Raw genomic sequence first — 27,500 nt, forward strand, 5'->3', positions numbered from 1 at the left:
ATAGTCGAAACTGAACTTCTGAAAATGGTTTACAACATCAGCTAATCAGTGATATCATCGTTTCATTGATGCGCACGAAAATTACCGTGAGAACAGATCCCTGATTTCAGGATAGGCCTACTCAGTAAAATACGACAGTTTACCAATTTATCGTGTTGGCCCCTGACAGACACCTGTTGGGGTCTCATACTCCGTGTGTCTATATGTCTGTGTCTGAGTGTTATATTTATTTGTTTTTCTCTGTGTACCTTTTCTTTACCTCTGTGCCGCAAGCGGATTGGAAAAGCGCAGAGCCGAGGTGGCTGGCTACAGGCACTGTTTACCATTGTCTATTTCAAGGAGGCAAATAGTTCTGCAGCCGACACTGGTTGTGTTCTGTTCACGATAATTTACAACTCTGATCTCGTTTACCAGATTTCGGTTTGTCGTACGTCAGCGAACTGCCCGAGATTAAAGAGACATTTGCTCATTTAAGAAAAAAATAGATTGAGCTTTCATGCCCACGGAAGCCTTTCGGACAGATCATGCTCAGAATTCTTCAGGGGCGGCATGCTCGGGTGTCTATGTAGACAGTTCATGCTCATGAGAAGCTTTTGGTGACCTATCATGTTCAGAAGCCTTTAGCCACTATCATGCTCAGAAACCTTTAAGGACAGACTGTGCTCAGAAGCCTTTGGAGACGTGTCATGCTCAGAAGAGCGCATGGACGGTTAGAGACGGGACATACTCAGGAACACATCATACTCAGGAGCGTTTTGGGACGGTTCATGCTCACCAAGAAACCTGTAGCGAGAGGTCTTGCCCAGAAGCCTCGAGAGACGGTGTATGTTTTGGGTTTTTTTTAAATATTTTTTTAAAACACACTTTAGGGACAGACTGTGCTCAGAAACTTATCCGTACGGACCATGTTCAGAAGTCTTTAGGGACGAGTCATACTCAGAAACTTTGAGGGATAGGTCTTGCTCAGAAGCCATTGGAGATTGTTCTGTCTCATAAGGGCTTTGGGACGGGTCATGCTTGGAAGCCTTTAGGAACGGATCGAGTCATGCAAAAAAGCCTTTACGGTTGAGACATTGACAAATACGTATGTAGTACTCGTTCTTATAATAAAAAAACAAAACAAAACAAAAACACGCTGGACAGAACTTTCTGGGGTTTCGGTGTTTGTTTTTTGTTTGTTTGTTTGTTTTTCTTTAATCTAACATTTTTCTTCACCCAGTGAGGAAAGTGATGGGAAGCACTAGGCTTGTAGCATTTGCTTGGAATCATGTTTGAATGTTTTGAACGAAATTTTATTGAATCAGCGATATCAGATTTTGTGTCAGCTCAACAGATTAGGATTTTTGTTCCCGCTGACAGACTACGCAAGTTACGAACGTCTGGCCAATGACGTGTACGTCTACGGTAGCGTGTCTCTGGCCATGGCAATGGCTACAGAGACCAAGATGGTGGACTGTCTGTGTACTGCACAAAGTCCTTTGTCTTCTGCGGAAATGGCCGGTCAGCTCAAACTGAAAGAACGGTCAGTGCCCGCGTTTATTATTGACAAAAGCACACCTTTATGAAAAAAATAAATGTTCTTTTACTTATTCATGTTTTTGTGGTTTTTCTTCCTGTTCAACATCATCTTCTTCTTGTTCATTATCCTCCTCTACTTGTCATCGTCGTCCTCTTTGATCTTCTTTGTCATACCTCTTTATCCTCATTGTGGACATTCTGTTCTTCCTCTTCTTCATGACTTGTATTCTGTCGGTAGTGAGATTAGATAAAGTGTGTACAATTTTTTTCTGTCGCATTAGGAAGTATCCCACATTTGTAATGTACTTATTTTCTTCCAAACCAAACAATAATCTATCACCTTCACTTTCTTTAAAGATGGGAAACTGAAGGTGACTCTTTTTTTATCACTTCTTTCACAAGTGTATGCTAGTTTGCTGTGTCAGGTGTACAGGGCATTCGTGTTTGATTCTGAATTCAGGTAATAATCAGTATCCAATTCAAGACGTATGCTCCATATCCAATAGCCAGACAAGAACAGTCACATCGACTTGTGCCAAAAGACACAACTTCCAGCTGAAAGCAAAATTAGAAGATGATGGGAATGTATCGGGCACACGCTACGAAAAATATCGTCAAGCAACACCAGACAGACCCTGACAAGGGAAGAGAGAGACCAATCGACAAACAACTGGCGAAGAGACCTTCAAGTAGACACCAAGATGGGCCTTACCTGGAGCCAGGTAAAAGCAAAGGTACAGGATAGGGGACTATGGCGGTCTCTTTTTGACGGCCTAGAGATCCCAGGAGGGGTGAAACGCCAAATGATTAATATTGAAGACGAATGTTCTTCAAATGAAGATGAGTTCTGCATCAGTTGACTGACCAACCTTGACTGTGACAGGTACGTAGGTGAGGTGCTGAACTCCCTGACGGCCATTGGCTTGGTGCAGCTGGAGGCGGGTACAGGGGGTAAGGATGGGAAAGAGGCCAGGTTCTGGGTGCCACCTTCTTGTCGAAAGGCCCTGAAGAAAGCAGCAGTCAACTTTGTGATGGTTTCTTCCAGCGCCAAGCAGTACGCTGATGTCCGCAAGTGCATTGACCTGGATGGACCCAACTATGTTGGTCAGTAAGGGGTAGAGCGAGTGCGTGCGCCTTTGCAGTCTGTCCGTCGCATTAAAAAGACTTCTTTTGTTTCTGCGTTTTGACTGCTTTTGTTTCTGCGTTTTGACTGCTTTTGTTTCTGCGTTTTGTTATGGTGAAATTGAATAAACGAAACAGTTTTGTATGAAAATTTGTTGATTTTATACAGCGGTATTGCACTGGCAAAAATAAATACAGCTCCACATATTTAATCACGATTTTTTTTATGAGATTTTGTAAAAGATCGAATGTCCTGGGGGTAAGAGGTGAGGGTTGGGGGGGGGGGGGGGATCTGAAGAGAGAAGGGGACATCATAGAAATAGGCAAACTGTCTTGAGGCAATACAGTTTTCTTTTTCTTCAGATGGTGCCTGTCGATAAAGAACTGTGATACCCTTGATTTCCTTATTTCTTATTCTTCAAATAATATCTGAATAAGATCAGATAAGCTGGTATTTTCTCACATCTTTCCCTTTTCCTGATATGGTGCCACTGAATCAGAGAGCAACGAATCACTGATGTTTTTCTTTCGGTTATTCTTTCAAATACTGAATCTAAACCAGCATTGAATTAGAGACGTTCAGTAACCTGGCATTTTCTGTGTTTGTTGGTTAGTTTCTTTCTTTCTTTCTTAATAGTTAAGATGATGTCTACTGAAACACAATGCTATGGTAATAATCTGACAAAGTTCTTTCGTGGAGTCGCCGTAGCCGAGTCGGTCAGGTGTTAGACTTGTGATCCATTGATCACCGGTGAGCGGAGCTCGAGGCCCCGTTTCGGCCTCATTTTAAGTCCTTCAGAAAGACACTTTCCTCCGATTTTCCTCATTCCATGTAAGTGTGCATGGGTATCTGACTTCGGTTAGGGAAGGTTAAAGTGGCGGAAGGAGAAGATTGGGTCCCGCTTTCCTCAGTATGCCAGGCCATTAATTAACACATTTTATACGAATTCACCGCCCCTACAGCTGCAAAAGGCTATGGGGGGACCTTCAACATTTAACCTTATACTATCGCTAATCAGTCTTTTGTTTTCAGATGCTCAGATGGAGGCTGTAAATCAGAGAGTTATGATGGCAAGCTTGCACAGTTCTATTACTCTTCTGTTTTCAGAATGTCGATATGATTCGGACGACTGCTTCGATGAACTTGATGAATGGGGCATCGCGTATTTGGACTGTATCACAGAAGGGATTCTGGAGACCCCTGGACTGAAGGAACGCTTGGGTAAAGGGGTCTTCTTGCATAAGTATGATGAGATTGTTAAGTCTGTCATCTTCTTTCCGTTTGTGTCTTTGTTTACATATCTGTTTTTCTCTCTGTGGTTTTATCTGTCCCTACCTTTTTCTGTGTCTGTCTCTGTCTCACTCACGTCCAGACATTCTCTTGTGTGCCATTCTCTCTGTCTGTCCTGTCTGTCCCTCTTTTTTCCCTCTCTCTGCCTTTCACATTCTCTCAGTCTGAATTCTTTTACACACACACACACACACACACACACACACACACACACACACACACACACACACACACGCATATGCATTCTATATGTGTGTATATATATATATATAGAGAGAGAGAGTACCTTTCGAGTCCTATTCCTTTGGTGTTACTTGTTCTGAAGACATATTCCTTTGGTGTTGCCCCTCAAGTCATATTCCTTTGATGCTACTTTTGAAGTCATATTCCGTTTGTGTTACCTGTCAGTTAATGAAAAAATATTTGAATGTTGTTTTGAATCCTTGTTCCTTTTGAATCAAAGGAGACAAACGACTTTTAAATACCTCCAATAAGATATGTTCAGTTGTAGCGTAAAACACAATAACAAAGCACGAAAATCACCACAGCCATTCATTTTGTTTACGTAAAGGACATAAGCACACACACACACACACACACACACACACACACACACACACACACACACACACACACTAACTAGTGTTCCATCTTTCACTCACCCTGGCAGAGAAGGGCATCAAGGCTCTGGAAGTGGGATGCGGAACGGGTCGCCTGTTCCTGCACTTCGCAGCGCTGTTCCCCAACTCCCACTTCACGCTCACAGAACTGGAGCCGAAGCCCTTGGAAGAGGCCCGCCGGCGAGCCGAGGAGGAGGGCTTGACCAACGTGACCTTCCAGAAGCTGGACGTCATGCAGGTGCCCGACGAGCTGAAGGAGAGCGCGGATTGGCTGCTGACCTGCTACGTCATCCACGACCTTTCCAACCCTCTGGAGGCTTTGCGAGGAATCCGCAAGGCGCTGAAGCGTGGAGGGCAGTACTCCTTGGTGGACATGTTCCTGTCCACCTACCTGGCGGACAACGTCAACGACAAGGCCGCCGCGGCGCTGTACGGGATGGGGGCGTTCAACTGCATCCCTAACAGCGAGCAGCAATCGGGCTCCGCGGAAGCTCTGGGCCCCTGCTGGGGCGCGGAGAAGGCCATGGAGCTGGTGGAGGCTGCGGGAATGAAGGTGCTGGGGCTGACCAGGTCAGAGGCCATGAATACTACGGCAGTCTGCATGTGTCAAAAGCCTAGTTAGACGTCCTATATAGAATTAGACGTCCTATATAGGACGACCTATTTTTGTTTTGGTATGATTGTGTTAGTCAGAAAGTGTAGAAATCCACCGTAAGCCTTATTTCTACGACAGTCCGTAGGTGTCAAAAATGTCTGAAATGTATAGGAAGCACATTTTAGATTCTAAGTCAGTCTGTCAAAATTTTCTAAAACATCCGGACCAAGTCCTGATTCATGTCAGCCTATTGACTACGGTAATTTTCGGCTTAACAAGGAATTAGTTAAAGATAGAGCATGTAAAGAAACTGAACCAAACTTAGCTCATAAAACAAAGTATTGGGGTTATATGCACATTAAGGGTCTGTTCAGTGTTTTGGTAAAAAGAACTTGTGACTTGTCACTCTTTACAGCGCGCAAAACTGAACTCTTACTTGTAGGCTGCATGTCAAAACCAAAGCGCAAACTGGCCATGGGTATAGTTTGAACACGCGCGCGCGCACACACACACGCACGCACGCACACACACACACACACACACACACACACACACACACATACAGAGAGAGAGAGACCATCAACAACATGAACTAAAAGAGAGAAGAAAAAAAAAGCCTCAGTTTCTCTCCTTTTACCCGAAATAAGACTTTTCCCTTATGGACGCTTTGTATGGTCAGAAAATTAACTGCAATACCTAATTTGCAATGTCTTCCTACCTTCTGAGAAACAACACCTGAATCGTATGAATCGTCATTGCTGTTAATCTGGAAATAAATGTCTTTTCTTTTTGTTTATTTTGATATGCTCTCTCTCTCTGTCTCTCTCTCTGTCACACACACACACACACACACACACACACACACACACACACACACTTTTTCATTATTTGCTTGGAGATTAATGTCTTTGGTTTTTCCCTTTTCAGTTCAGTGGTGTGTATACACTTATCAGCTGTCAGTGACACGAGCCTTCAACTCAAAATTATTTCCCTTTTCGAGAAAATAAAAGATGCATCGCATGTTTGTTTATCTGTTTCTGAAAAAAAGTATTATTTAAAATGCTGTTTCACTTAAGAACATGTCCATTTTTTCACTTTCTTATATTTTCTTTCTGTTTGGAAATGTGTCCTTTGGAAAAACATATCCTTTTTCTGTTTTGATACGAGTCTTTTCTCTTTTTTTTTATTCGTAAATTTGTATCCTTTGGAAATACATGTCCTTTCTTTTTATGTGTCCTACCATTTGTTTGCAAGTGAAATATTTTGTGTCCCGCAATGGAAATTGGTGGCCTTTTTTCTACTTGGACATGTTCCCATTTTTTCTGCATGGAATTCTGTTCATATTCTCTGTTGGGGGTATATATCTTTTCTGTTTGGAAATAGGGTGTCCATTTTCTGTTTGGAAATAGTATTGTGTCTTTTGTTGTTTTTTCCAATGATTGCACTTACTTGTCCTTTCAGATTCCATTTCGCAGATGGGTCCTCGTTTTTTTTCTTGTCTTGAAATATGTATCCTTTCATTATGTTGCAGATACCAGTATGATGCAGTTGAATTTTTGTCAGTTCAGTAACATGCTGTGTAGAAATAACAAAAAGGAAATGAAATAGATTAACTCGTTAGTAAAAAAAATAAATCATTGTGAATAAAGGAAGGAGTGATTGCTATGATAAACAGTGAGTGAAAAAGAAATTTGATTGTTACGATAAGCAGTGAGTGAAAAAGAAATGAATTATTAAAAGCGATTAATCAGTTAGACAATGTTTTCAAAGATTAACGAGTGAATGAAAAATATGTGAAAATGAAATCATGCACGTTTCATTGAAACAATAAAACGGATTTGTTTGTTTGTTTAGACAGACTGTTTTATAACACATCACCACCGCGGAATTAGTCTTTCAATATGCAGTGAAGAAAATGTTTGTGAAAACGTCTGGATGTGTTGAAAATTGATCTGACGAGAATGATACAAATAAAGGATGAAAACATTAATACTGACTTCTTGTTATCGTTTTCACAACCTTTGCAGCATGAGTAATGCAGTGAATGATGGAATGAAATCAGATTCACAACTCCATGGTTCTTTCCTTCGGTTTTCTTTATCAGATTCTGGATGTTTGCTTTATGATTGAACTGTAAAATTTGCAATGTGTTTGAATTAGATGAAAAGGGATTTGTAAATCGCATAACGTTTGCCACACACAACATCATGATTAAAAGGCAATGGGGAAAAACATGGGGAGGTGGTTTCAATTAACCGTATTAAACCTGGAAAATATCCCTGTAAAATAGCCATCACGTCAAGCACGCCAAGTATTGATTTCTTGTCATTGAATAAATAACGAAATTTTGTATTTACCTACATGTACATACATAGATATACTTGTGAATTTGTGTGTAGGAAATAGCAGTGTGTGTATGCGTGTGCGCGCGCGTGTGTATTAGGTACGATGGGGCTACCATACAAAATGGTGATACTGAAAAAGAAGGTCCTGCGGCGTGTTTAGCTCTGAAGGGGCACGGGCTATGGCGCCGGGTCACTGTGACCCAAAGGTGTTTCCCAACATGTCAGTTTCAGTGGGTTCAATGTGCCAAACTGGGTGGAGAGAAACTCTGTGTGTGTGTGTGTGTGTGCGCGCGCCGTGTTTGTCAGTGTCCGTTGTCATTTATTTTGAGAATTTGGCCTTCGTGATGGGCCTGTCTTGAGTTCAGTGCGAGATGTGCGTGTGTCAGTGTGTTTGTGTGCAAAAGCCGGACTGAATATCCATAGCCGGTTTACGCTTCGTTTTGAACATGCAGTCTACGCTGATGTAAGAGTTCAGTTTTGTGCGCAGGCTGTAAACAGTGACAAGTCTGCACAAGTTCTGGTATAGCCCGAAAACACTGAACGGATCATTAATGTGCGTATAACCCCATTGCTTGATTTCATGAGCTCATTCTGGTGCGTGTGTATGTCACTGAATGTGTATGTATGTATGTGCCACTGTGTGTGTGTGCCTGTGTCACGTGTGTGTGATTGAGTGTTCCGCGTTTGTCACGATGTTTGTCAGTCAGTCACGGTGTGCTCAGCTGTGCCTCAGTGGTGTGCCCGGTGTGTGTGTGTGTGTGTGTGTGTGTGTGTGTGATTGAGTGTTCCGCATTTGTCACGGTGTTTGTCAGCGGTGTGCCGGTGCTGTGCCTCAGTGGTGTGTGTGTACAGTATGCGTATGCGCGCGTATGTGTGTGTGCACGTGTGTGTGTCAGTATGTGTGTGCAGTGTGTGCCGGCCGGGTGTGCCGCCCCGGGTGTGTGTGTGTGTGTGTGTGTGTGTGTGTGTGTGTGTTATGGTGTGCATTTGAATGCTCAGTTGCCGTGTCAGTGAGTCAGTTTGCGCACTGATCAGTGTCGCCCGCCGACGGCGGTGTGCCAGCCAGCGCGGCTGGGTTCGCTGACCTGCTAAGTGTGGCCGCCGGCCATTTTCGTTCTTGTTTTCATTTCAATTCTTTGCCTTCTACATACCTCTTTCCCTTGACTGTATTTAAAGCCAATTACTGATTTGTTCATTTTGTCTTGTTATTTTACCAGTCCGGCACTTAGCGGGTGTCAGCCAACCGGTTCAGTAATCAGTGTTTCAGTTGACACTGATTAACCAAGGATAACTGAGTGTTCAAGTCCTCGGTGATTAAAGCGTTGGGTTTATGCAAAGGTCAGGCATCTGCTGATATATATTATATCAGTTGTGGTGTAGCGGATATGAATCTGTCCGCACGCTCTGATACCTCAGTCATTTACTCCTCGAAACTAAAACTGAAACTAGGCTGAAACGAAAAAATCACCTCCACGACAGAGGTCAAGGTCCCAGTCTGAGCCGAACCATTTCATTGGCCAATCGTCTCATGAATAAATGCGAGTCGAACACACTTGACGCGAGAGTGTCTAATGTGTGCGATAACACGATCGTCAGGTGCCGATACAACTGAACTGGTGTTTTGCAAGTATGGAAGGTAGGTTTATGCATTGGCAATTATTTTGTTCAGTGTAAAGACTTTAGACGTCTTCATTCTGTCTGCCATACGAGCTGACTTTCTGTACGCTCTCCTGACTTCTCGTTGCACTTCGTCGGCACTGAAACTCAAGACATGGAACATCAACTTGGATCACATCAGATGTGTAAAGCACGAGCGCACACGCGCGCGCGCACACACAATATGCTCGCGCACACGCACTGACACACGTTCGCGAACTGTAGAGATGGAGACCAGAGAATCATGGTCTTGGTTTCCAGTTTATAAAACCATTTCAGAAGAAGACTTGTACGTGTTCGCCATCATTCAATAATAAATTGATTCATTCCCGTTGTATCTGTATCATGAATATAACACACGCATGCCTTCCCATCCCCACACACCCACACATAAATGTGCAGTTCGTGCTATGGTAGTTTGCACAGCATACAATGCTACGTGAAATGGAAAGAGATGTGAGACTGACCAGGACAGAAGATTAGATCAGAACAAATAATTGTGCAGAGACACAACTGTTCTGTGTAAACAGTCTTCTGATTTGATGCCATCCATCAACATGCCTTGAAAGTGAATTCATGAAAATATTCCATAATTATGATGATATTAATGTGCATGCTCATTTCAAATTCTCAGAAGTTGATTACACTAGAAATAATGAAGGCAAGATTTTTTATCAGGCATTGCTATACTCACAAATGAAAGTTTTGTTTTGCTTTCAGAATTGCAAATTTTTGGAATGTGCTGCTTACTAACACAAAATATGCACCAGATATCAACAGCTTAAAGAAATTCCTAGATGAAGACCCTAAATTGAAAGGCCTTTTCTTTAGTGTAGATTGAATATAATGTTATTTTGTAAGATAGGCATACAATGCAATCAGACCTAAACAAATTTGAAATATAATGAGGGGACACAAATAGGCCGCGAGGCCTAAGGCAAAAAAAAAAGCCAGTCCTACACTACTACTACATGAACAACCTCTACACAGGTTATTTCTGCTGCTGACACTGTATATACAGCCACAAAAATATGCACTGTTTGCTTAATTTTTCTTTTCAAACACAGTCTTCAACTTCAAGCGCACCTGTCATTTTTGTTGTGATGTTTCATATAGGCAGCCTGAGTTTGTGGGCACCACTCCCCCCCTCTACCCAACATCCCAACCCCCATAGCCCCATGATGTGCAGACAGGGGTGCACTACTAATATAATTCTGACAGATCCGTAACTTAAAAATCTGGTGAATTACTTCTTTTGAGACAATGAGCCTGGCAGAAACAAAAAAATAGTGTTTGTCTTTCAGCCCCCCTGCCAACAGACCCAGCAAGTTACGAACGTCTGGCCAGTGACTTATACGTGTATGGCAGCGCATCTCTGGCCCTGGCCATGGCCACAGAGACACACATGGTGGAATGTCTGTGTACTGCACAGAGTCCACTGTCTTCTGCTGACATGGCCGATCAGCTCAAACTGAAAGAACGGTCAGTGTGTGTCTCTTTCCTTTTAAAAAAAAAAAATAATAATAAAATTGATTAACTATTATATCAGTTCAGAGATATAGCAGGGTAAGCAATCACATTCACTTCCCTGATTTTGGATACAGCCAATGTTTGTTTGTTTCTTTTAAAATCTGTACACTTGCATGACAGTACACATATCTGAACAATGTTGAAATTTTGCTTCCTAATGTACCAAAGCTTACAAATCATAGTTTCATAACTTTATCACTTATTGAAAATATTAACCCTATTATTTGTGTCTGTGTACAGTCAAAAGAATATTCTATAACTGTATAAGAGCTTCAAAGAAGGGAGGGATTTTGTCACTGGAAGTTAAAGTGGAGAAGGCATTTGGTGTGTATATAGATATATACTGTTTAATGTATGAACACTGTAGCAGATCAGTTACTGTCATCATTTAGATGTTTACTTTTTATTATATTTTGTGGAAAGTGAAGAGAGAGCATGACAAGGATTAGAGGGAAGATGTGTGTGCAATGAGCATCATTGTTTTCAAATCATTTCAACAGTGTTTGGATATTGAGCGCAGTTGAGGGACACACTTCCATGTTTAAGTGGACATTTTTTTAAAGTTTGTGAATTAAGCTTACTTTTGGGCCAAACATTGAATTCAGAGCTGTATCATCAGTGGTTTCTTTACTTTTGTGAAGGACAGTGACTCAAACTAGGAGGCAAGATTGCATGATTCTTAGTGCTGCAGCCTTTGGGGTTAATTGGCCTTTGAGGACCATCCCAACACCAATCGTCCTGCAAAAAACGTCTTAGCTGAGAGAGTGGGGATACATAACTTTGGCAAGAGTCTCTCCACTATACCTCTCTGACATCTTTCAAATCTATGTTCCCTCCTGCTTTCTTCGCTCTGCTGCTGATGATAGAACCTTCCACATCCCAAAATACAAAAGAGAACAGCACAGTGGTCAAGCCTTTTCATCATCTGCTGTTCAAATATGGAACTCTTTGCCTCACCACGTCCGTCACAGCCCCTCACTGCCTTCCTTTAAATCTAACCTCAAGACTTTCCTCTTCCAGCAGCATTTCTTCTAGACCCTTTCTCATACATGAAAGTAGTTAGTTGATTGTGTAGGTACATTTGTAACTCTGTATTGTGTGTGCGTCAAATGTGTGTATGTATGGATGTATGAATGCATGCATGCATGTATATATGTATGTTTGTATTGTATGTACAAATTTGTATGCGTATATATATGTTTATTGTGCATGATTGTTCGTTGAGAACTGAGTGTGTTTCGTACGAGTGTCTGTATGGATTGTGAGGTGCTTTGTGCAATGAGGAAAATGCTGATAAATGTCCAGTTATTATCATTAGTATTATTATTATTATTATTAACTTCTGGTCCAGATAATCAGGACTGGAGTTGCTTCCTGTGCTTTTCTGATGTTCATTGTCAGACATGACTGCCATGCCAGAAAAACACATCTGTACACATACATTGTATATCTCTGTATATATCTTGTACATAGAATATCTCTTTGACAGGTACGTGCGTGAGGTGCTAAACTCACTGACAGTTGTAGGCTTGGTACAGCTGGAGGAGGGTACAGGGGGTAAGGAGAGGAAGGAGGCCAGGTACTTGGTGCCTCCCGCCTGTCGACCAGGGCTTCAGAGGGCCAGCACACTCGCGCTCATCGTTTCCTCCAATGCCAGAAATTTTGACAACATCAAAAAATGCTTTGACCATGATGGACCTTATGGTAAGATTCTGGGGTCTGTTTTAAGTCTGTCTCTGTCTGTCTACAGTCTGTCTAACTCTTTGTATCTGACTGTCTATGTTTTTTGTATCTCTCTCTGTCTCACTGTCCACTGTGGATGTTTCTTTGCCTCTCTTTCTGTTTCCTTTCCTCTGTCTTTCTGCCTGTCTCTGTCACAGTATCTGTCTGGCTGGCTGGCTCTCTCTCTGTCTCTCTCTGTGTCTCTTTCTCCATCTCTATCTTTGAGACTCTCTCTTCAGACAACACGCAGTGGGATTTTGTCTTTCATCATACAGAATCCCCAGCATTGGCTGTGCTGTGGGATGAAATGGAAATTGTGTTCCCCTCGAAAATGGAGCAAGACTGGCCCCATGGTGCTGGTAAAAACAGTCAAGGCATGAAAGCCCACGAATACAAGTGAACGTGGGAGTCACAACCCTCAAACGAAAGAGAAGAAGAAGTCTGTGGCCTTTCATGCCCTGCTCTCATGGTGACCTCAGTTTCAATACCCCTCCACTTCCATGCTTGGGGTGAGTCCAGTCAATGTCTTCAGTGTCGGCAGATTCATGGAGGGCTGTTGTTTGAGGGATGTGGTGGCGGTCTCCACTATGGGAGGGGCGCTCACTCAGTCTGGCTCCGAGACTAAGCCATTACTGTCGTTAGTAGGGGGATTAGTTGGTGGTGTCCTGAGTATGTTAAATCAGAACAGGCACCACTGAACACCACCGAAGTGACTCGACAGCAGTGCAGGGTCTCCTCTGGTGTGTGGCTTCCTGGCGACCTAACATCGATGGTTCCCTGTGGACTGCTGATGCTAGAACTGTGACAGACGAACCTGGGTGTGGCCGTGTATGGAGGAATCTAAATGAGCAGCATGGGAGTAATGCCACTGAAACGGTGCAGATGATGGGGCAGCAAAAAAAAACCAACAAAAAAACAAAAAGAAGATGAAATGGAAATTGTGTTCATGGACCACACAGTCAGGAGCCGTCCACTTCACAAGATTTATCTTAAAGGGTATTTAAAAGTGTTGTTTTGGAGGCTTTTACTTCTGTGCTGTTGGTCATTCATTTATTTATTCACAAAAGTGATTTTAGATTTCAAGGGTAAGGGGGTAGGGTAAATTATGTGTGCATGTGGAGAACCTGCTTGAACTGTGTATATTTACATAATATTGTGACATGAAAGAGAAAATCAGAATGGGTTTTCTCTTTTTTTTCTTTCTTTTTTTTTTGGATGGTGGGATCTTTGACTTGTTTTTAAGAACTGATGGATTTGTGCAGATGATTGTGCAGCAAAAAGAAGAAAAAATCAGAGAAAGAAAAAAAAAAGGAACTGTTGGGTGTATCCCCATTATGGTTAGCTGGGCTATAAACAACATGATCTGATATGATTTGATTTAAGCGGTGTTCTCGACTCTTTGCGTGTGTGTGCGTGTGTGTGTGTGTGTGTGTGTGTTTTCCAGCTGTTCGCTATCAAGCTGCCTCCTTCACAGCCATGGACAAAATAGTGCGTGCAAGACAGGCTCCACTGATGGAAGCATTGCTCGAGACTCCAGATCTGAAGCATCAGTTGGGTAAGACTTTAGGTGAAAAAGATACATTGTAACATAAGTTGAATGAGTTCAAAGTTACCTACGGAAAAACTCTTTGTAGGTTTTCTGTTGCTAATGCTACTTACATTGACAGATTTTTTCATATTGTTGAAAGTTTTCTATGTTACAGTTACTGTGGGAAATTTTTGATGTTCTTTTAGATTAACATTACATGGAATCTGAAGAAAGAAGATACAGTCAGTGATGGAGAAAAACGCTTCAACTGGGTTAGGCATTTAACTTCTGATCCAGTGTTCACCAGTGATCAGTGTTCAAGGCCCTGTTTCAGCATGGTGTTGTGTCCTTGGGGAATGGCATTTGACTCAGATTTTTCTCATTCCGCCCAGGTGTGAATGTGACTTAAAGTGGAAGATGAAGGAGAGGACTGAGTCCCGCACCTCCAGCCCCAGGCCTTAGACACTGTGAATGTTAATCAAATGCCTCCATGGCAGTAAAAGGCTACAGGACCTTAAATCTTTTAACTTATACATGCACACATGCACACGCACACACACACTAACACACACACACACACACGCACACACACACACACATTCTCTCTCTTTCACACACACACACACACACACACACACACACACACACACACACTAACACACACACACTCACACACACACACACACACTAACACACACACACACACACACATACACACACACACATTCTCTCTCTTTCACACACACACACACACACACACACACTAACACACACACACATACACACACACACTTTCTCTCTCTCTTTCACACACACATACACACACACACACACACACACATTCTCTCTCTTTCACACACACACACACACGCACACGCACACACACATACACACACACTAACACACACACACACATACACACACACACACACTTTCTCTCTCTTTCACACACACACACACACACACACACACACACACACTAACACACACATACACACACACACACACATACACACACACACACACTTTCTCTTTCACACACACGCGCGCGCGCACACAGATGCGTGTACACACTCACACACATTCACACAGTCACACACAGATACACACACACACAGAAACACACACACACACACACACACACACACACAGAGTCAGGCAGTGAGGCTGAGAGATAGATTTGTAGATATATACAGATACAGATATAGCTAGATATATATACACACAAGTAAAGCCCCATGGAATGGTCATGAATCACAGCTCAAACTGAGTGGGCAGAAGGGGGCTGAGGCCAGTGAAGACCAGAATCATTCATTTGAATGCCAGGTCTTACACCTGACAAACTGGCTGTTTGGGTTGACACAGGGCCAGCCCCACTCATCTCATTTTTCTTTCCCAAGACTCTGGTTTATGCCTATGTTCTTTCCAGACTAGATCACTTTCACTTGATCCCTCTTGTGAGTCTGCCTACACACCACCTAAAACAATAGTTTAAAAAATAAACTTTGAAAAATGCTCCATATATTACCATGCTGCTAATTCAGTCATATTTTTCTTCTATACTCTCCACTGGCTGCATTTGGGGAAAGAAATCACCTGTAATTGAAAATGATACACTTGTCTTTACTTTCAAATCTCATAATAATGTGCAAATCTCTTTATATTGGCCACAATATCTGTCTCATTTTCTCTATTTTGATCTTCCATCTCCCCATATGTATATATAGTCTTCCTCTGGCTCAGATTTACTACTCATCTCATTTTGCCATCTAAAATGTTCAAGTCAACATATTCTCTTGTTCAGCACTTGTTCTGTGGAACAAATTGCCATGTTGTATCAGTCATTCTCCATACCAGCTTTGAAAACTGTTCTGAAAACAAATTTTTTCACAAATCAACCATCTTCCAGTGATTTAAGGTGTGTGTGTGTGTGTGTGTGTGTGTGTGTGTGTGTGTGTGGTATTATTGTTTGTTGTTTGTTTGTTGTTGTTTTTGAGTTTACAAGTAGTAAAGGTGATCATACACATAAAAGCACACCAGTAAGTATCTTGACCAGATCTCAGTTTTAGGCAAAAGGGTTGCACTATGGCATAACACTAGAGAAGTAAACATGGATCTAATTTGCCTGCAAACGCTAAAGAATTGATCAGTTTGCAGAATGGAGAAAACTGAAGCTCTTCTGAACACAGAACAGTCAATTAAAACTTTCTTGACATTGGGCAGCTTCTTTCTTGGTATGATTAATGAGTAATGATTTCAGGTGTATCAAATCTATCCTCAGCGGATGGATCTGGTGGGAAATGAAAAAAGTTGAAATAGCCCTGTATTCCACTGTGTTTCACAACACACAAGCCATGATGACTTTGTGTAAGTGTAGCTTGTGTCATTTCCTTGCTAGTGGAAGGTTAGTTGGTTTTGGTTTGTTGTTGTTGGTTTTTGTTTTTTGTTCGTTTTGTTTACAATGTTCATCTGCATAAACTACAGGGGACAGCAGTAATGATGAATATTTCAGTTTTCAGTTGCATTCATGACTGTTTTGTGGAGAGTCAGAGATGCCTATAAAAGACCTTTTGGCAAGACCAGCTTTAAAAATAATAAATAAATGAATGAAATAAAATGAAAATAAAAGTAAAATGACCAGCTTTCTGCTACATTCATGGGTCATTTTGAAATTGTCTGTATGAACTGATGGTTTACTCTATAAGTCTAAACCCAGACTTCTCTTCTTATTGTTAAAACTGCCATTGCTGTTATTGCTCTTACAATTACTGTACTTCAGGCTGCCATGCTGTTGCTGCTGTGCAGCTGTTGCTTCTATTTCTGATACTGCTGATTGCAACAATACCATTACTACAACAGTTGAACCACTGAGTACCAAATATTTGTGTTTTTTCAAAAGTGCTTTATCTTTACATTAGGCTCCTGACCTTCATTGAACAAAGAAAAGGCAATAAGATAACACTGACATAGTATAGCTCGGATCTTTGTCAGGTGTTGGTTGTTGCTATTATGTGTATGTGAGTTTTACAGGTACATGGTCATAACATTGCTACAGTTGCAGTTGATGTGAGTTATTTGACATTAATGGCAATGAAAAAGCTGTGAATTGTTGTTGAACTTATGAATACATCCTCTCTTTTTTTTTTTTTTTTCTTCTTTTTTTTTTTTTTTTTTTAATGATATTTTGACAGAGAAAGGACTGAGAGCCTTGGACGTGGGCTGTGGAACGGCAAGACTGTCTCTCCACATGGCCTCCCTATTCCCTAACTCTCACTTCACCCTCACGGACCTGATGCCAGAGCCCCTGGAGAAAGCCCGACAACACGCAGAGAAAGAAGGTCTGACCAACGTGACCTTCCAGCTCATGGATGTCTGCCAGGTTCCAGACAACCTCAAGGAGAGCTTTGATTGGGTGATGTGTCGGAATGTCATCCATGACCTTCCCTATCCTTTGGAGGCTCTGAAGGGGATCTTCAAGGTGCTGAAACCTGGAGGCCAGTTCTGCATGCTTGACGCTTTTGCTTCCAGTTATGTGGCGGAAAACAGGAAGAACTACAGGGTGACTGCTGCTATGTATGCAGACAGTACGTTCAACTGTATTCCAGAAAGCTATCAGCAGCCTGACTCAGCAGCGCTTGGGAACTGCTGGGGAATAGAGAAGGCGACTGAGCTCGTAGAAGCTGCAGGGATGAAGGTGCTTGGACTGACACGTGTCAGGGGAACAGACATCAGGTTGCCTGGTGTCTGTGTGTGTCTGAAACCTGAATAAATTGTGAATCTTTTTTAAACAGATCATGGATAATGGGTATTAAGTGCCTTGATATTGAGACATTGATTGATCTTCTATTCATTTCATGCTTGATAAATATTATGGTCTTGAAATTCAAGCAAATGGCTTGAGATTGATTTTATTTGCCTAAAGATGTTGCATAAAATGCAAAATGAAAAATATTCTTGCAGAAAGGGTGTTCGACAGGAAATACTTGTCATTTTCTGTCAAAAGAATGATCATCATCAAACTATAGACAAAACATAATCTACTGTAGCATAATGTGATGTTACATTTCTTTTCCCAGATGATGTTTAATCAGGTTGGATTATTTTGCTCAGTGGTTTTGTATTTTCTTGCATAAAATCAGAGCGAAATATTTTGCTCAAAGACTATGTATTTCCTGGTAAGATTACAGTGAAAGAAATATTTTGTTTAGAAGTTAATCACCCTTGTTTTTAATCACAAATCTAATGTGTCTGCTTACTGGAAGAGAAACATTTACAGAAGTGTTAGCACAAAGATGATTTATGTGTCTGGTGTTAGTATGCCACTGTATGTGTATGATAATGCAAACTGGAGAGTTTGCAATGTGAAGTGAAATATTACTGGTAAATACACAGTTTGGTTTGAATGTGTCTACCTCTGTGCTTTTGCTCTCAGTGGGGGTGTTTATTTCTCTCTTTTTTTCATTTTTATTTTTAGCAATTTAGAAATAATTCCATAAAAGTTCCCTTGGTAATTTGCATACTCAGTCTTTTTCATAACCAGTTTAATACTTTTTAAAAATTTGTCTTTTCATTTATTTCTTTTTGTGATCTGAACAATAAAAATAAAAAGAATGAGTATGTGAAACAGTGTCTCCTTGGTTGATCAGTTTCTTGATTGATTGATTGATTGTCCATGTTAAAGCATAATCACATGCACCTGGTGTATCTGTAAATGTAACGATGAAAGATTGTGGTCTATGCAGTGGAATTAATGTTTGCAGTTTCAGTTATATATGTTTTGTTTGAACACTTCTCTCAAACCACTGACCACTGTCTTTTCAAAGATTTTTATTTGTATTTCCTTTTATCACAGATTTCTCTGTGTGAAATTCGGGCTGCTCTCCCCAGGGAGAGCATGTCGCTACACTACAGCGCCACCCATTTTTTTGTATTTTTTCCTGCATGTAGTTTTATTTGTTTTTCCTATCAAAGTGGATTTTTCTACAGAATTTTGCCAGGAACAATCCTTTTGGTGCCGTGGTTCTTTTACGTGCACAAAGTGCATGCTGCACATGGGACGTCGGTTTATCATCTCATCCAAATGAGAAGCGTCCAGACCACCACTCAAGGTCTAGTGGAGGGGGAGAAAATATTGGCAGCTGAACTGTGATTCGAACCAGCACGCTCAGATTCTCTTGCTTCTTAGGCGGACGCGTTACCTCTAGGCCATCACTCCACATGAGTTTGTATTGTATTTGTTTTATCATATTACTATTTTTGTCACAACAGATTTCTTTGTGTGAAATTCAGGCTTCTCTCCCCAGGGAGAGTGTATCGCTGCAATGAGAGCATCACCCTGTTTTGTTTTCAGCCTACAAATGTATTTTGATATTAAAGTAGATTTTTCTACAGAATTTTGCCAGGGACAACCCTCTTGTCGTGGGTTCTTTTTGTTGTCTGGTCCGAATGACTGAGTAATGACTGAGATAATGCCAAGGGGAAAATAACAACAAAAAGTTAAGTAACATAGTTGTATCAGTGTTCTCCTTTTCAAGTAATATATACATATAACTAAATAATGACTGCTGTATCAAAGGGAATAATGTATGGAAAGCATCTTTACTCTTCAGACTGAGACATGATATTGATTTAGATATCTTAATTCATTATTTGTTAAGATCTTAACTTTGCCTATTAACACATTAAAAATAATGTTGTCACTTGAGATATTATGTGACAGATTTAATTGGATCTGTTATGAATTTAAGTATTCTTCAAATCAACCTGAATGGATCAACATAGCAGCAACACCATCTTCATTAATCTTATTAACCTTTCTTATTTCTGTGGACTTCATGCACTGCTGCTATAGTGACCTCAGTTCCGATGTCTCTGCAGGTTCCAAGTGGTGGTAATTTTGTATCAGTGTCAGCAGATTCATAGAGGTGTGTTGGAGGGACGTGATAGTGCTATCCACTCAAATGGGGATGCTCTCTCAGTCTAAATGTGCAATTAAATGATTACTGTCAGTTTATGGGAGGAAAGTGGCAGAATGGTTAAGACGCTCAGCTGCCAAAATAGAGAATGAGGGTGTGGGTTTGAATCCCATTATCACCCTTTCTCCCAAGTTTGACTGGAAAATCAAACTGAGTGTCTAGTCATTCAGATGAGATGATGAACCGAGGTCCTGTGTGCAGCACGCATTTGGCGCTCTGAAAAAGAAGCCATCGCAGCAAGGATGTTGTCCTCTGGCAAAACTCTGATAGGTACACCAATGTATAAACATGCACTCAAGGCCTGACTAAACGCATTGGGTTTTGTTCCTGGTCAGGCATCTGCCTAGCAGATCTGGTGTAGTGTATATGGATTTGTCCGAACGCAGTGACGCCTCGTTGAGAACTGAAACTGAAACAGTAAGAAGCATTGTGGAGGTGCTGTATCAGAATCGGTTAGGCGTTAGAATCTGATCCAGTGAGCATCAGTGATCAGGGTTCAAGGCCCCTTTTCAGCATGGTGTTTTGTCCTTGGCAAAGGCATTTTACTCTGGTTTCCCTCACTCCACCCAGGTGTGAACGGGTTGGGAAAGGTTGAAGCAGGGTCAGGAGAGGATTGGAACTGGTCTTCCATTTCCGAGTCCAAGGCACAGTGAATATGAACTCGCTGTCCTGATGGCCATTGGACAGGACCTTTCACCATTTGTTTCTGTAAGGAGCATGAAAGTGATGCCTTCCATCTGAATACCAACCATTGAATACTACCAGAGTGACTATATCTTTTTGTGTGTGTGAATCTTTTTGTTTGATTTTTTAACCTCAAACAGAAAACAGAACAAATAAAAAATATCACAAACATGAACAGAACAATAGTATTTCATTATACTTCTATATATTGTATTATTTCAAATCCCTATACATACATACACACATAATTCACACACACACACACACACACACACACACACATACACACACATGCACATTCTTACATAATTTCATACATATATGTATACATGCAGTATATATTACAACATGCAACAAAGTGACTACGTCAATTATAGAAAAAGAACAAGAAGAATTTATCCATTTTGATGATGCAGAACACACACACCCCCACCCCACCCAAACCCCCCCCCCCAAAAAAAAGGAAGGGCCAGTCTATCTTTTGTTTGTATGTATGAACACTAGCATGTAATCAGAACCAAAAGAGAGAAAAAAGAGTGGGAGGGGGGTGGGATTACAGGGGGGGGGGGGGGGGAAGCAGACAATTTTGATATGCAGTAAACATTAAAGATTGCAATTTTTTTTATCAATAGCAGTATAGAAACATACCCATGCATGCAATTACACACACACACACACACATACACACACACACATGCACGCACACACACATTCTTTCTCTCATACACACATGCAAGCACATTATGCCCAAACATAAACATACAGATTGAGGCAGCAGCTTGGGATGGGTGAATGAGACACACCACAGGATGCAACATTCACTGGATTAAGAAAAATCCAAGTAGCAACTACCTAACATTAAAGAATATGAGTACTGTTTATCATTACAGAGAGAATTGTGCATAAAAAGTTTGGGGGGGGGGGTTCTCTTTTTTTCTTTTCTTTTTTTTTCCTTTTGTTTTTTTGTTTGTTTGTTTTTGTTTTGGTAACTCTTATCTTTTTGCATGAAGATGAAGTTTGACATTTTTTTTAAGATTCTTACAAGCCATGTATTTCACAAAATGTTTTGAGACTGTAGAGACCTGCATAGAGAAATATTGTTTACTCTTCCAGATGAAACAATAGACTGAGATCCTGCTTGCAGCATGCACTTAGCAAACATGAAAAAAGAAACAACAACGACAATGCAACAAAAAGAAAGAAAAAATGCCCCTGGCAAAATTGTAGAAAAACCTGCATTGACACAAAAACAAGTACACTTGCAGACAGTTATAAGACCAAGTAAATATATGGGTGGCACTGCACTATGACAATGTGCTCTTCCGGGGGATAACAGCACTTTGCGTATGTATATTAACTTTTTCTCAGTTTCAGTTTCAGTAGCTCAAGGAGGCGTCTCTGCGTTTGGACAAATCCATATACGCTACACCACATCTGCCAAGCAGATGCCTGACCAGCAGCGTAACCCAACACGTTTAGTCAGGCCTTGAAAAAAAAAAATCTTAAAATTAATGAAACATTTCAAGACTAAATATAGTAGTTCCAGGTTAAACAGTTTATGAAACATGCAGATGCACACACACACAAATACACACACATTTATGCACACACACACACACACATGCGTGCACACACACGCGCACCTAGAAACATGCACATACACACGCACACACACACACACACACACACACACACATGCTCACATAAAAAACTGATTTCTTTGAAGATGTGAAATTAAACAAAGAGCAGTGTAAAAACTATACCAGTTTGCATCTTGTTACAAATTCCACATCTGTAAGTGCAAGTCATACTGAAGCTTTTCCAGAACTCAGTCTTTTGTTTTTGATTTCATAACTTTATGACTGCATTTTGATAATTTCATCATAATTATAGCAGGAAACAAAAATTATCATGTTTTTAATTCATCTAAGAAGTGAGGTAATCTGAGCACACTGGTTTCAATCCCACAGTCACCAGTATTTTATCCCCCTCCACTAGACCTTGAGTTGTGGCCTCAATGCTAGTCATTCAGATGAGGCAATAAACCGTGGCATGCAATTAGCACACTTAAAAGAACCCCAGCAAGAAAAGGGTTATCCGTGGCAGAATTTGTTTTTTTTTTTTAAATCCACTTTGATAGGAAAACAAATAAAATTGCAGGCAGAAAAAAAGTTCCACTCTCAGTGTTGTGACACACCTTCCCTGGGAGAGCAGCCTGAATTTCACACAGAGAAATCTGTTGTGACAAAAGAGTAATACAATACAATACAATACAATATTACCTCTCTATATATTACACATTGTATATATATGTATATATATATGTGTATATATATATATATATATATATATATATGAGTGTGTGTGTGCGTATTCACATTCAGCATTGAATATATTATGTAATGTATCTGAAAGGTGCATATTACAGTGCTTGTTCACATATTAAGCACACACACACACACACACACACACACACACACACACCAACAAAAGTGACATGATGTTTACTTGACAAAACTGAGTATATTTTTGTACATGTTGTGCTGAAAAATAAATGTGTGTACAATCTCAACATAGTAGCCCCCATATAATTTACATCATTCATGCATGTACATCATTTAATCACCTTTATCAATTAACAACAACAGTGACAGCAGGAGCAGCAACACACACACACACACACACACACACACACACAGAGGGAGAGAGAGAGAGAGAGTAGTATGTGCAGTGGAAAGACATTAAATGGAAAAGTATGCACGTACTGCATAAAGCAGCGTCGGTATAAATATAATACATATAAATATAATCGTATTGTTCTGTGCACTGTACGCTGACTCGGGCAAAACTTCGGGATCTTCTTCCTTTGCAGATCGAACTCTGGTATTTTTGGTACATTATTTCTACTGTTATATCACATGTTAGGAAAGGCATTTTGAAAGTCTTTGTTTCTGCATGTATGGAAGGATAGAGACGTTAATAGTGCCTTAAAAGGGGAGAAAAGAAAACAACAACAACAACAAAACTTCGGTTGGTGTGAGATTTTGCTTATTTCTGTATTCTTGGTGTGCGACCATCCACTGGCAGCTGACTGTGACCCCATTTCTCTGTAGGGGGAGTAATTCACCAGTAGAAAAGGCGGTTTTTATGGCCCCTGCAACCTCGCCCAATGAACAGCATGTTTAGAAATCAAACGCTTCAACGCGGCTGATACGGATCTTGGTCATGGCAGATGGAAGAAAGAATGACCGGGACGCAGCAGTAACAAAACAGGAGACGTCTTTACAATCAGGTAAGCTTACAGATTAATGACTGTAGAAGACGTTTTGGTTTCCATATTATGCATATTGCGTTCATGTTCGAAGGGTTTTCGTTCAAGGTTTCTCAACTTGACTCGAGTTGACTCGCACGTAGACCGAAGTGCTGAAGTTGTCGGCAAGTTAGCTGCTTAGCAGTTTGGAGACACGCACTAACGAAGCTGAAGGGCGATCGCGATGTCGGAAGGGCCCACATAAAATCCGTTATAGGCGTAGTTCGGTATATGCTTTAATGTATCAAAAGTGTGTGTGTGTGTGTGTGTTTCTTTGTTTACAGCTCGAACGTAGTTACATGATGCTTCTTTACGTTTTCGATCTTGTTACACACCGTGACATGTTGACATGTGTAGAATGAAACGACGGAGTAATTATCGCGTTCACTGTGGCCGCATAATGAATGACATTGAAGATGTCGAGGCAGAGAACAAACCAAGAAACTAGAAAGTGAGAACCCCCCTCATTGATGATTGAGATAAATCTCCAGTCCGTTCACCGTTAACGCGCGGGCAGAGAAACAGCAAACGAAGAAATGTGTAAACATAGGTAAGCTTAGTTTTTAACAAAATAAAAAGTAATGCTCTCAGCTCGTTCTTTATTCTTCGCATGGCCTGTCAGAACAAAGTCTATTAGTCAGCATTCTTTCTCTTTTCATGGCCCAGTTGTCTGGAACTAACGCCCAGTGCAGATCAGAAACTCTTTTTTTTCTACTTCATTCTTCTACTTCATTCAAGTATTCCCAGAAAACCAACTTCTTTAAACTATTTGAGAAACCACTGCCCCACCCTATTCTTCTCATTGTATACATCTCGTCAGTGTGTTTATGTGTACTATGTGTTTATGTACATTCTTTTGGGTGTTATCCCAATCTGTTAAGCGCTTAGGGGCCCATTTTATGATTTAGAAAACAAATGCCATCAAAATAAATGCTATATAATTTCACATTAGTATTATTACTGTTATTATGAAATGTGTTTTTATTTTGAACATTATTTGCTAAAGTGTAAGTATACACATTGTCAGTGTCAGAGTGTGTGTGTGTGTGTGTGTGTGTGTGCGTGAGAGAGATTTGTTTTGTGAACATTGTGATGGGATTCACATTTTGTCAAGAATTAGTAGGGGAAAAGTTTTAACCAGGAGTATGTACTGTGTATCTGTAAATAGTTTGTGTGGTTCGTGGATTTTCTTTAGCTGTGCCAGAGATTTGTAAAATTCTATAATTACTTTTTATATATTATAATCATTTTCAGTATAAAGCTTGAAATTAAATGCTGCTGTCCAGAAGTAGGCACAAGGATTGTATTTTTTCAGTTTCACTTAAAGTCCAAATCATTGTGTGATGGGGAGGATACTTCAGTCTGTGGTTAAGATACATGATTATAATTGTTTACTCATAAAATATATTTTCAAAGTTCATACATTTTGGCTCATGTGTGTTTATAAACACACACACACACACACACACACACACACACACACACACACACACACACACACACACACACACACACACAACACACAAACACACACACACACACACACACACACAAACACACACACACACACACACACACACACACACACACACATGATAAACACACAAGATAAACCTTGAAAGGATCACCTGAATATTTAATGCGACTGAGATTCAAATAAATTTATTAGTAAGAATGTGTTTATCTGTCTTCAAAAATTCAAGGAGAGGGGAGCAAGGGCAAAGTGGGCAGTCCAGAACAACCAAAGTGCTAACCACATTTTCCAGGGCAACATGCCCATCTGTCTCTGTATGTCTCTGTCCCCTTTCTCTCTGTCTTCTCCATCCATCCATTTCCCTTTCCGTGCTCTATCTCCCTCAGTATCCATCCCTTTCCCATTCTCTCTCCCTCTCTTCTCACACATACTCCATCTTATTTCCATTTTATTTCAATTTCATTTTTATCAGTACAACACGTGACAAGCATTTCCCGTGAATTTCCAAAAAGAGCAGTGAATCACTTTCGCACGACTGTGCACACGACGATGGCAGTTGCACCACCTTGCTTGGAATCAAAATAATGTCTAGTGTCAACTGCCTAAGTGACAGCTCTTCCCACCTCCCCCTCCCCTTCCCTTTTCCCACAGCAGGGTTACAGAGATGTCACGCTTCGCGAGAAAGAGGAGGAAATGGAACGATTTACGAGATGGGAGGGTCGGGGAGTGAATTTATCCAAAGGGAAAGAGGCAGGGGGCGACGTCATGTTGGTACAGTCTGGGCGTACCGACCTACTTCTGTTTGTGTACCTTCAACGTTCTTCAGGGTTGAAAACGGACTCAGGATATTCAAACGGGCGTTTGTGGAGGTTGTTTGGATTATCAGTACATGTTTTGTCAGTTTATAGTTCACTTACAGTCCCCCCCCCCCCCCCTCTCTCTCTCTCTTTACAGACGCACGTACGCGTGCGCTGCTGGCGATGAAAAACAGCGGTTTGTGCTCTTCTTCATTTCCCCCAAATTCTAGATTCAGACACTAATAGCACATGTCCCATTTGGTTTTTATCTGGGGACTGATCTGTTTAATCGGCATCTTGATTGATTTTCACGTTGATACGAACGTGTCAGTAAGGTCTACGCATCTTGATTGAATTTTCACGTTCCTACGAATGTGTCAGTAAGGTCTATGTTTGCATGGATTTGCTGAGACTATGAGAATGAGATACAGATGAGATGGCATTAACAATACGTCAATACTGATAATCTTTACGTCTTCTTTTGTCCCCGTGTGAGAATACATTTGCGAGTCAGTACATATATTATTGTTGTGATCTGTCATATGTGTGCTTTATAGTCAGATTTAACAGTAAACTGTCTGTCTTTGCTTTTGTGTGAAGTTATAATCATATTTAATAATAAACTTACAGCTCTCTCTCTCTCTCTCTCTCTCTCTCTCTGTGGCTCTTTCTGTCTCTCTGTCTGTCTGACTCCGTTTTCTCCCCTCTCATGTCCGTCACACACTCTGTTTTTTGAGTGCAATATAGTCTGATTTAATTGTACTCTCTCTAGTCTATCGCTCTCGCTCTTTCTCTCTGAGTCTGTTTGTCTATGTGCCCATTCTCTCTTGTCTTTGTCTCTTATTCTCTCTCTTTTTGTCTGTTTTTGTGTTTATATTCTCATTTAATACGTTTGTTCTCTCTCTCTCTCTCTCTCTCTCTCTCTCTCTCTCTCTCTCTCTCTGTGTCTTTCCTTGTGCCCCTTATCTCCTCTCTTTGTCTCTTTCCCCACTCTGTCTTCCAGTGTCCACATTCTCTCTCCGTCAGTCCACATTCTCATCTCTGAGTATACCCCCGCCCCCTCTTTCCAATGTAGTCATTGTCTTTCCCATTAAAACAACATTTATTTATCTGTTTATTTTATGTTTTATTCATTTATTTAGATTAGAGAGACAGAGGGGCTGTGGAGATGACGTTCGATGACGTCATCGTGTCATTTTCAGTCAATGATCAACCTATAGACTGACAAAACTTGCTTAGAATATATAGAAAATAGTATTCCCTAAACCTTCTCGGTATCTGGTAAAGTGTTAGTGTGTGGCACAGTGCTTTGTGGTTTGTGTCTTAAAAGTAA

General features: G+C 40.9%; 3 protein-coding genes across 6 annotated transcripts in view; all 3 read left to right on the top strand.

The window, feature by feature from the left end:
* The window catches only part of LOC143293658 (S-adenosylmethionine-dependent methyltransferase Rv2258c-like), a 7,642-nt gene extending 506 nt beyond the window's left edge, over positions 1 to 7,136 (top strand). Inside the window, exons 1-5 of one of the 3 annotated variants that reach the window (XM_076604786.1) lie at positions 1 to 823; positions 1,360 to 1,522; positions 2,402 to 2,622; positions 3,749 to 3,862; positions 4,602 to 7,136. The exon at positions 1 to 823 is cut by the window's left edge and continues 242 nt beyond it. In XM_076604786.1, coding sequence (XP_076460901.1) covers positions 1,422 to 1,522; positions 2,402 to 2,622; positions 3,749 to 3,862; positions 4,602 to 5,173 — 1,008 coding nt within the window. In that variant the 5' untranslated portion in view covers positions 1 to 823; positions 1,360 to 1,421 and the 3' untranslated portion in view covers positions 5,174 to 7,136. Of the gene's footprint in view, positions 824 to 1,325; positions 1,523 to 2,401; positions 2,623 to 3,748; positions 3,863 to 4,601 lie in introns of all 3 variants that reach the window. The other 2 variants (XM_076604785.1, XM_076604784.1) reach the window with 2 other exon arrangements.
* Positions 7,137 to 7,942: 806 nt separating this feature from the next.
* LOC143294287 (S-adenosylmethionine-dependent methyltransferase Rv2258c-like) lies at positions 7,943 to 18,542 on the top strand. 2 transcript variants are annotated; one of them, XM_076605723.1, is made up of 5 exons: positions 7,943 to 8,044; positions 10,452 to 10,629; positions 12,167 to 12,381; positions 13,844 to 13,954; positions 17,119 to 18,542. In XM_076605723.1, the coding sequence occupies exons 2-5, from the start codon at positions 10,535 to 10,537 to the stop codon at positions 17,694 to 17,696; spliced, it is 999 nt and encodes a 332-aa protein (XP_076461838.1). In that variant the 5' UTR covers positions 7,943 to 8,044; positions 10,452 to 10,534; the 3' UTR covers positions 17,697 to 18,542. The 2 variants fall into 2 exon arrangements, with proteins under 2 accessions (XP_076461838.1, XP_076461837.1); XM_076605722.1 differs by lacking the exon at positions 7,943 to 8,044 and adding an exon at positions 8,980 to 9,127.
* A 5,257-nt stretch (positions 18,543 to 23,799) lies between these two features.
* The window catches only part of LOC143294289 (rho GTPase-activating protein 19-like), a 27,002-nt gene continuing 23,301 nt past the window's right edge, over positions 23,800 to 27,500 (top strand). The window contains exon 1 of the mRNA XM_076605724.1: positions 23,800 to 23,878. The gene's annotated coding sequence lies outside the window, so the exon portion shown is untranslated. The remainder of the gene's footprint in view (positions 23,879 to 27,500) is intronic.

This window comes from Babylonia areolata, chromosome 19, assembly GCF_041734735.1.
Source record: "Babylonia areolata isolate BAREFJ2019XMU chromosome 19, ASM4173473v1, whole genome shotgun sequence".
Lineage (NCBI taxonomy): Eukaryota > Metazoa > Mollusca > Gastropoda > Neogastropoda > Buccinidae > Babylonia > Babylonia areolata.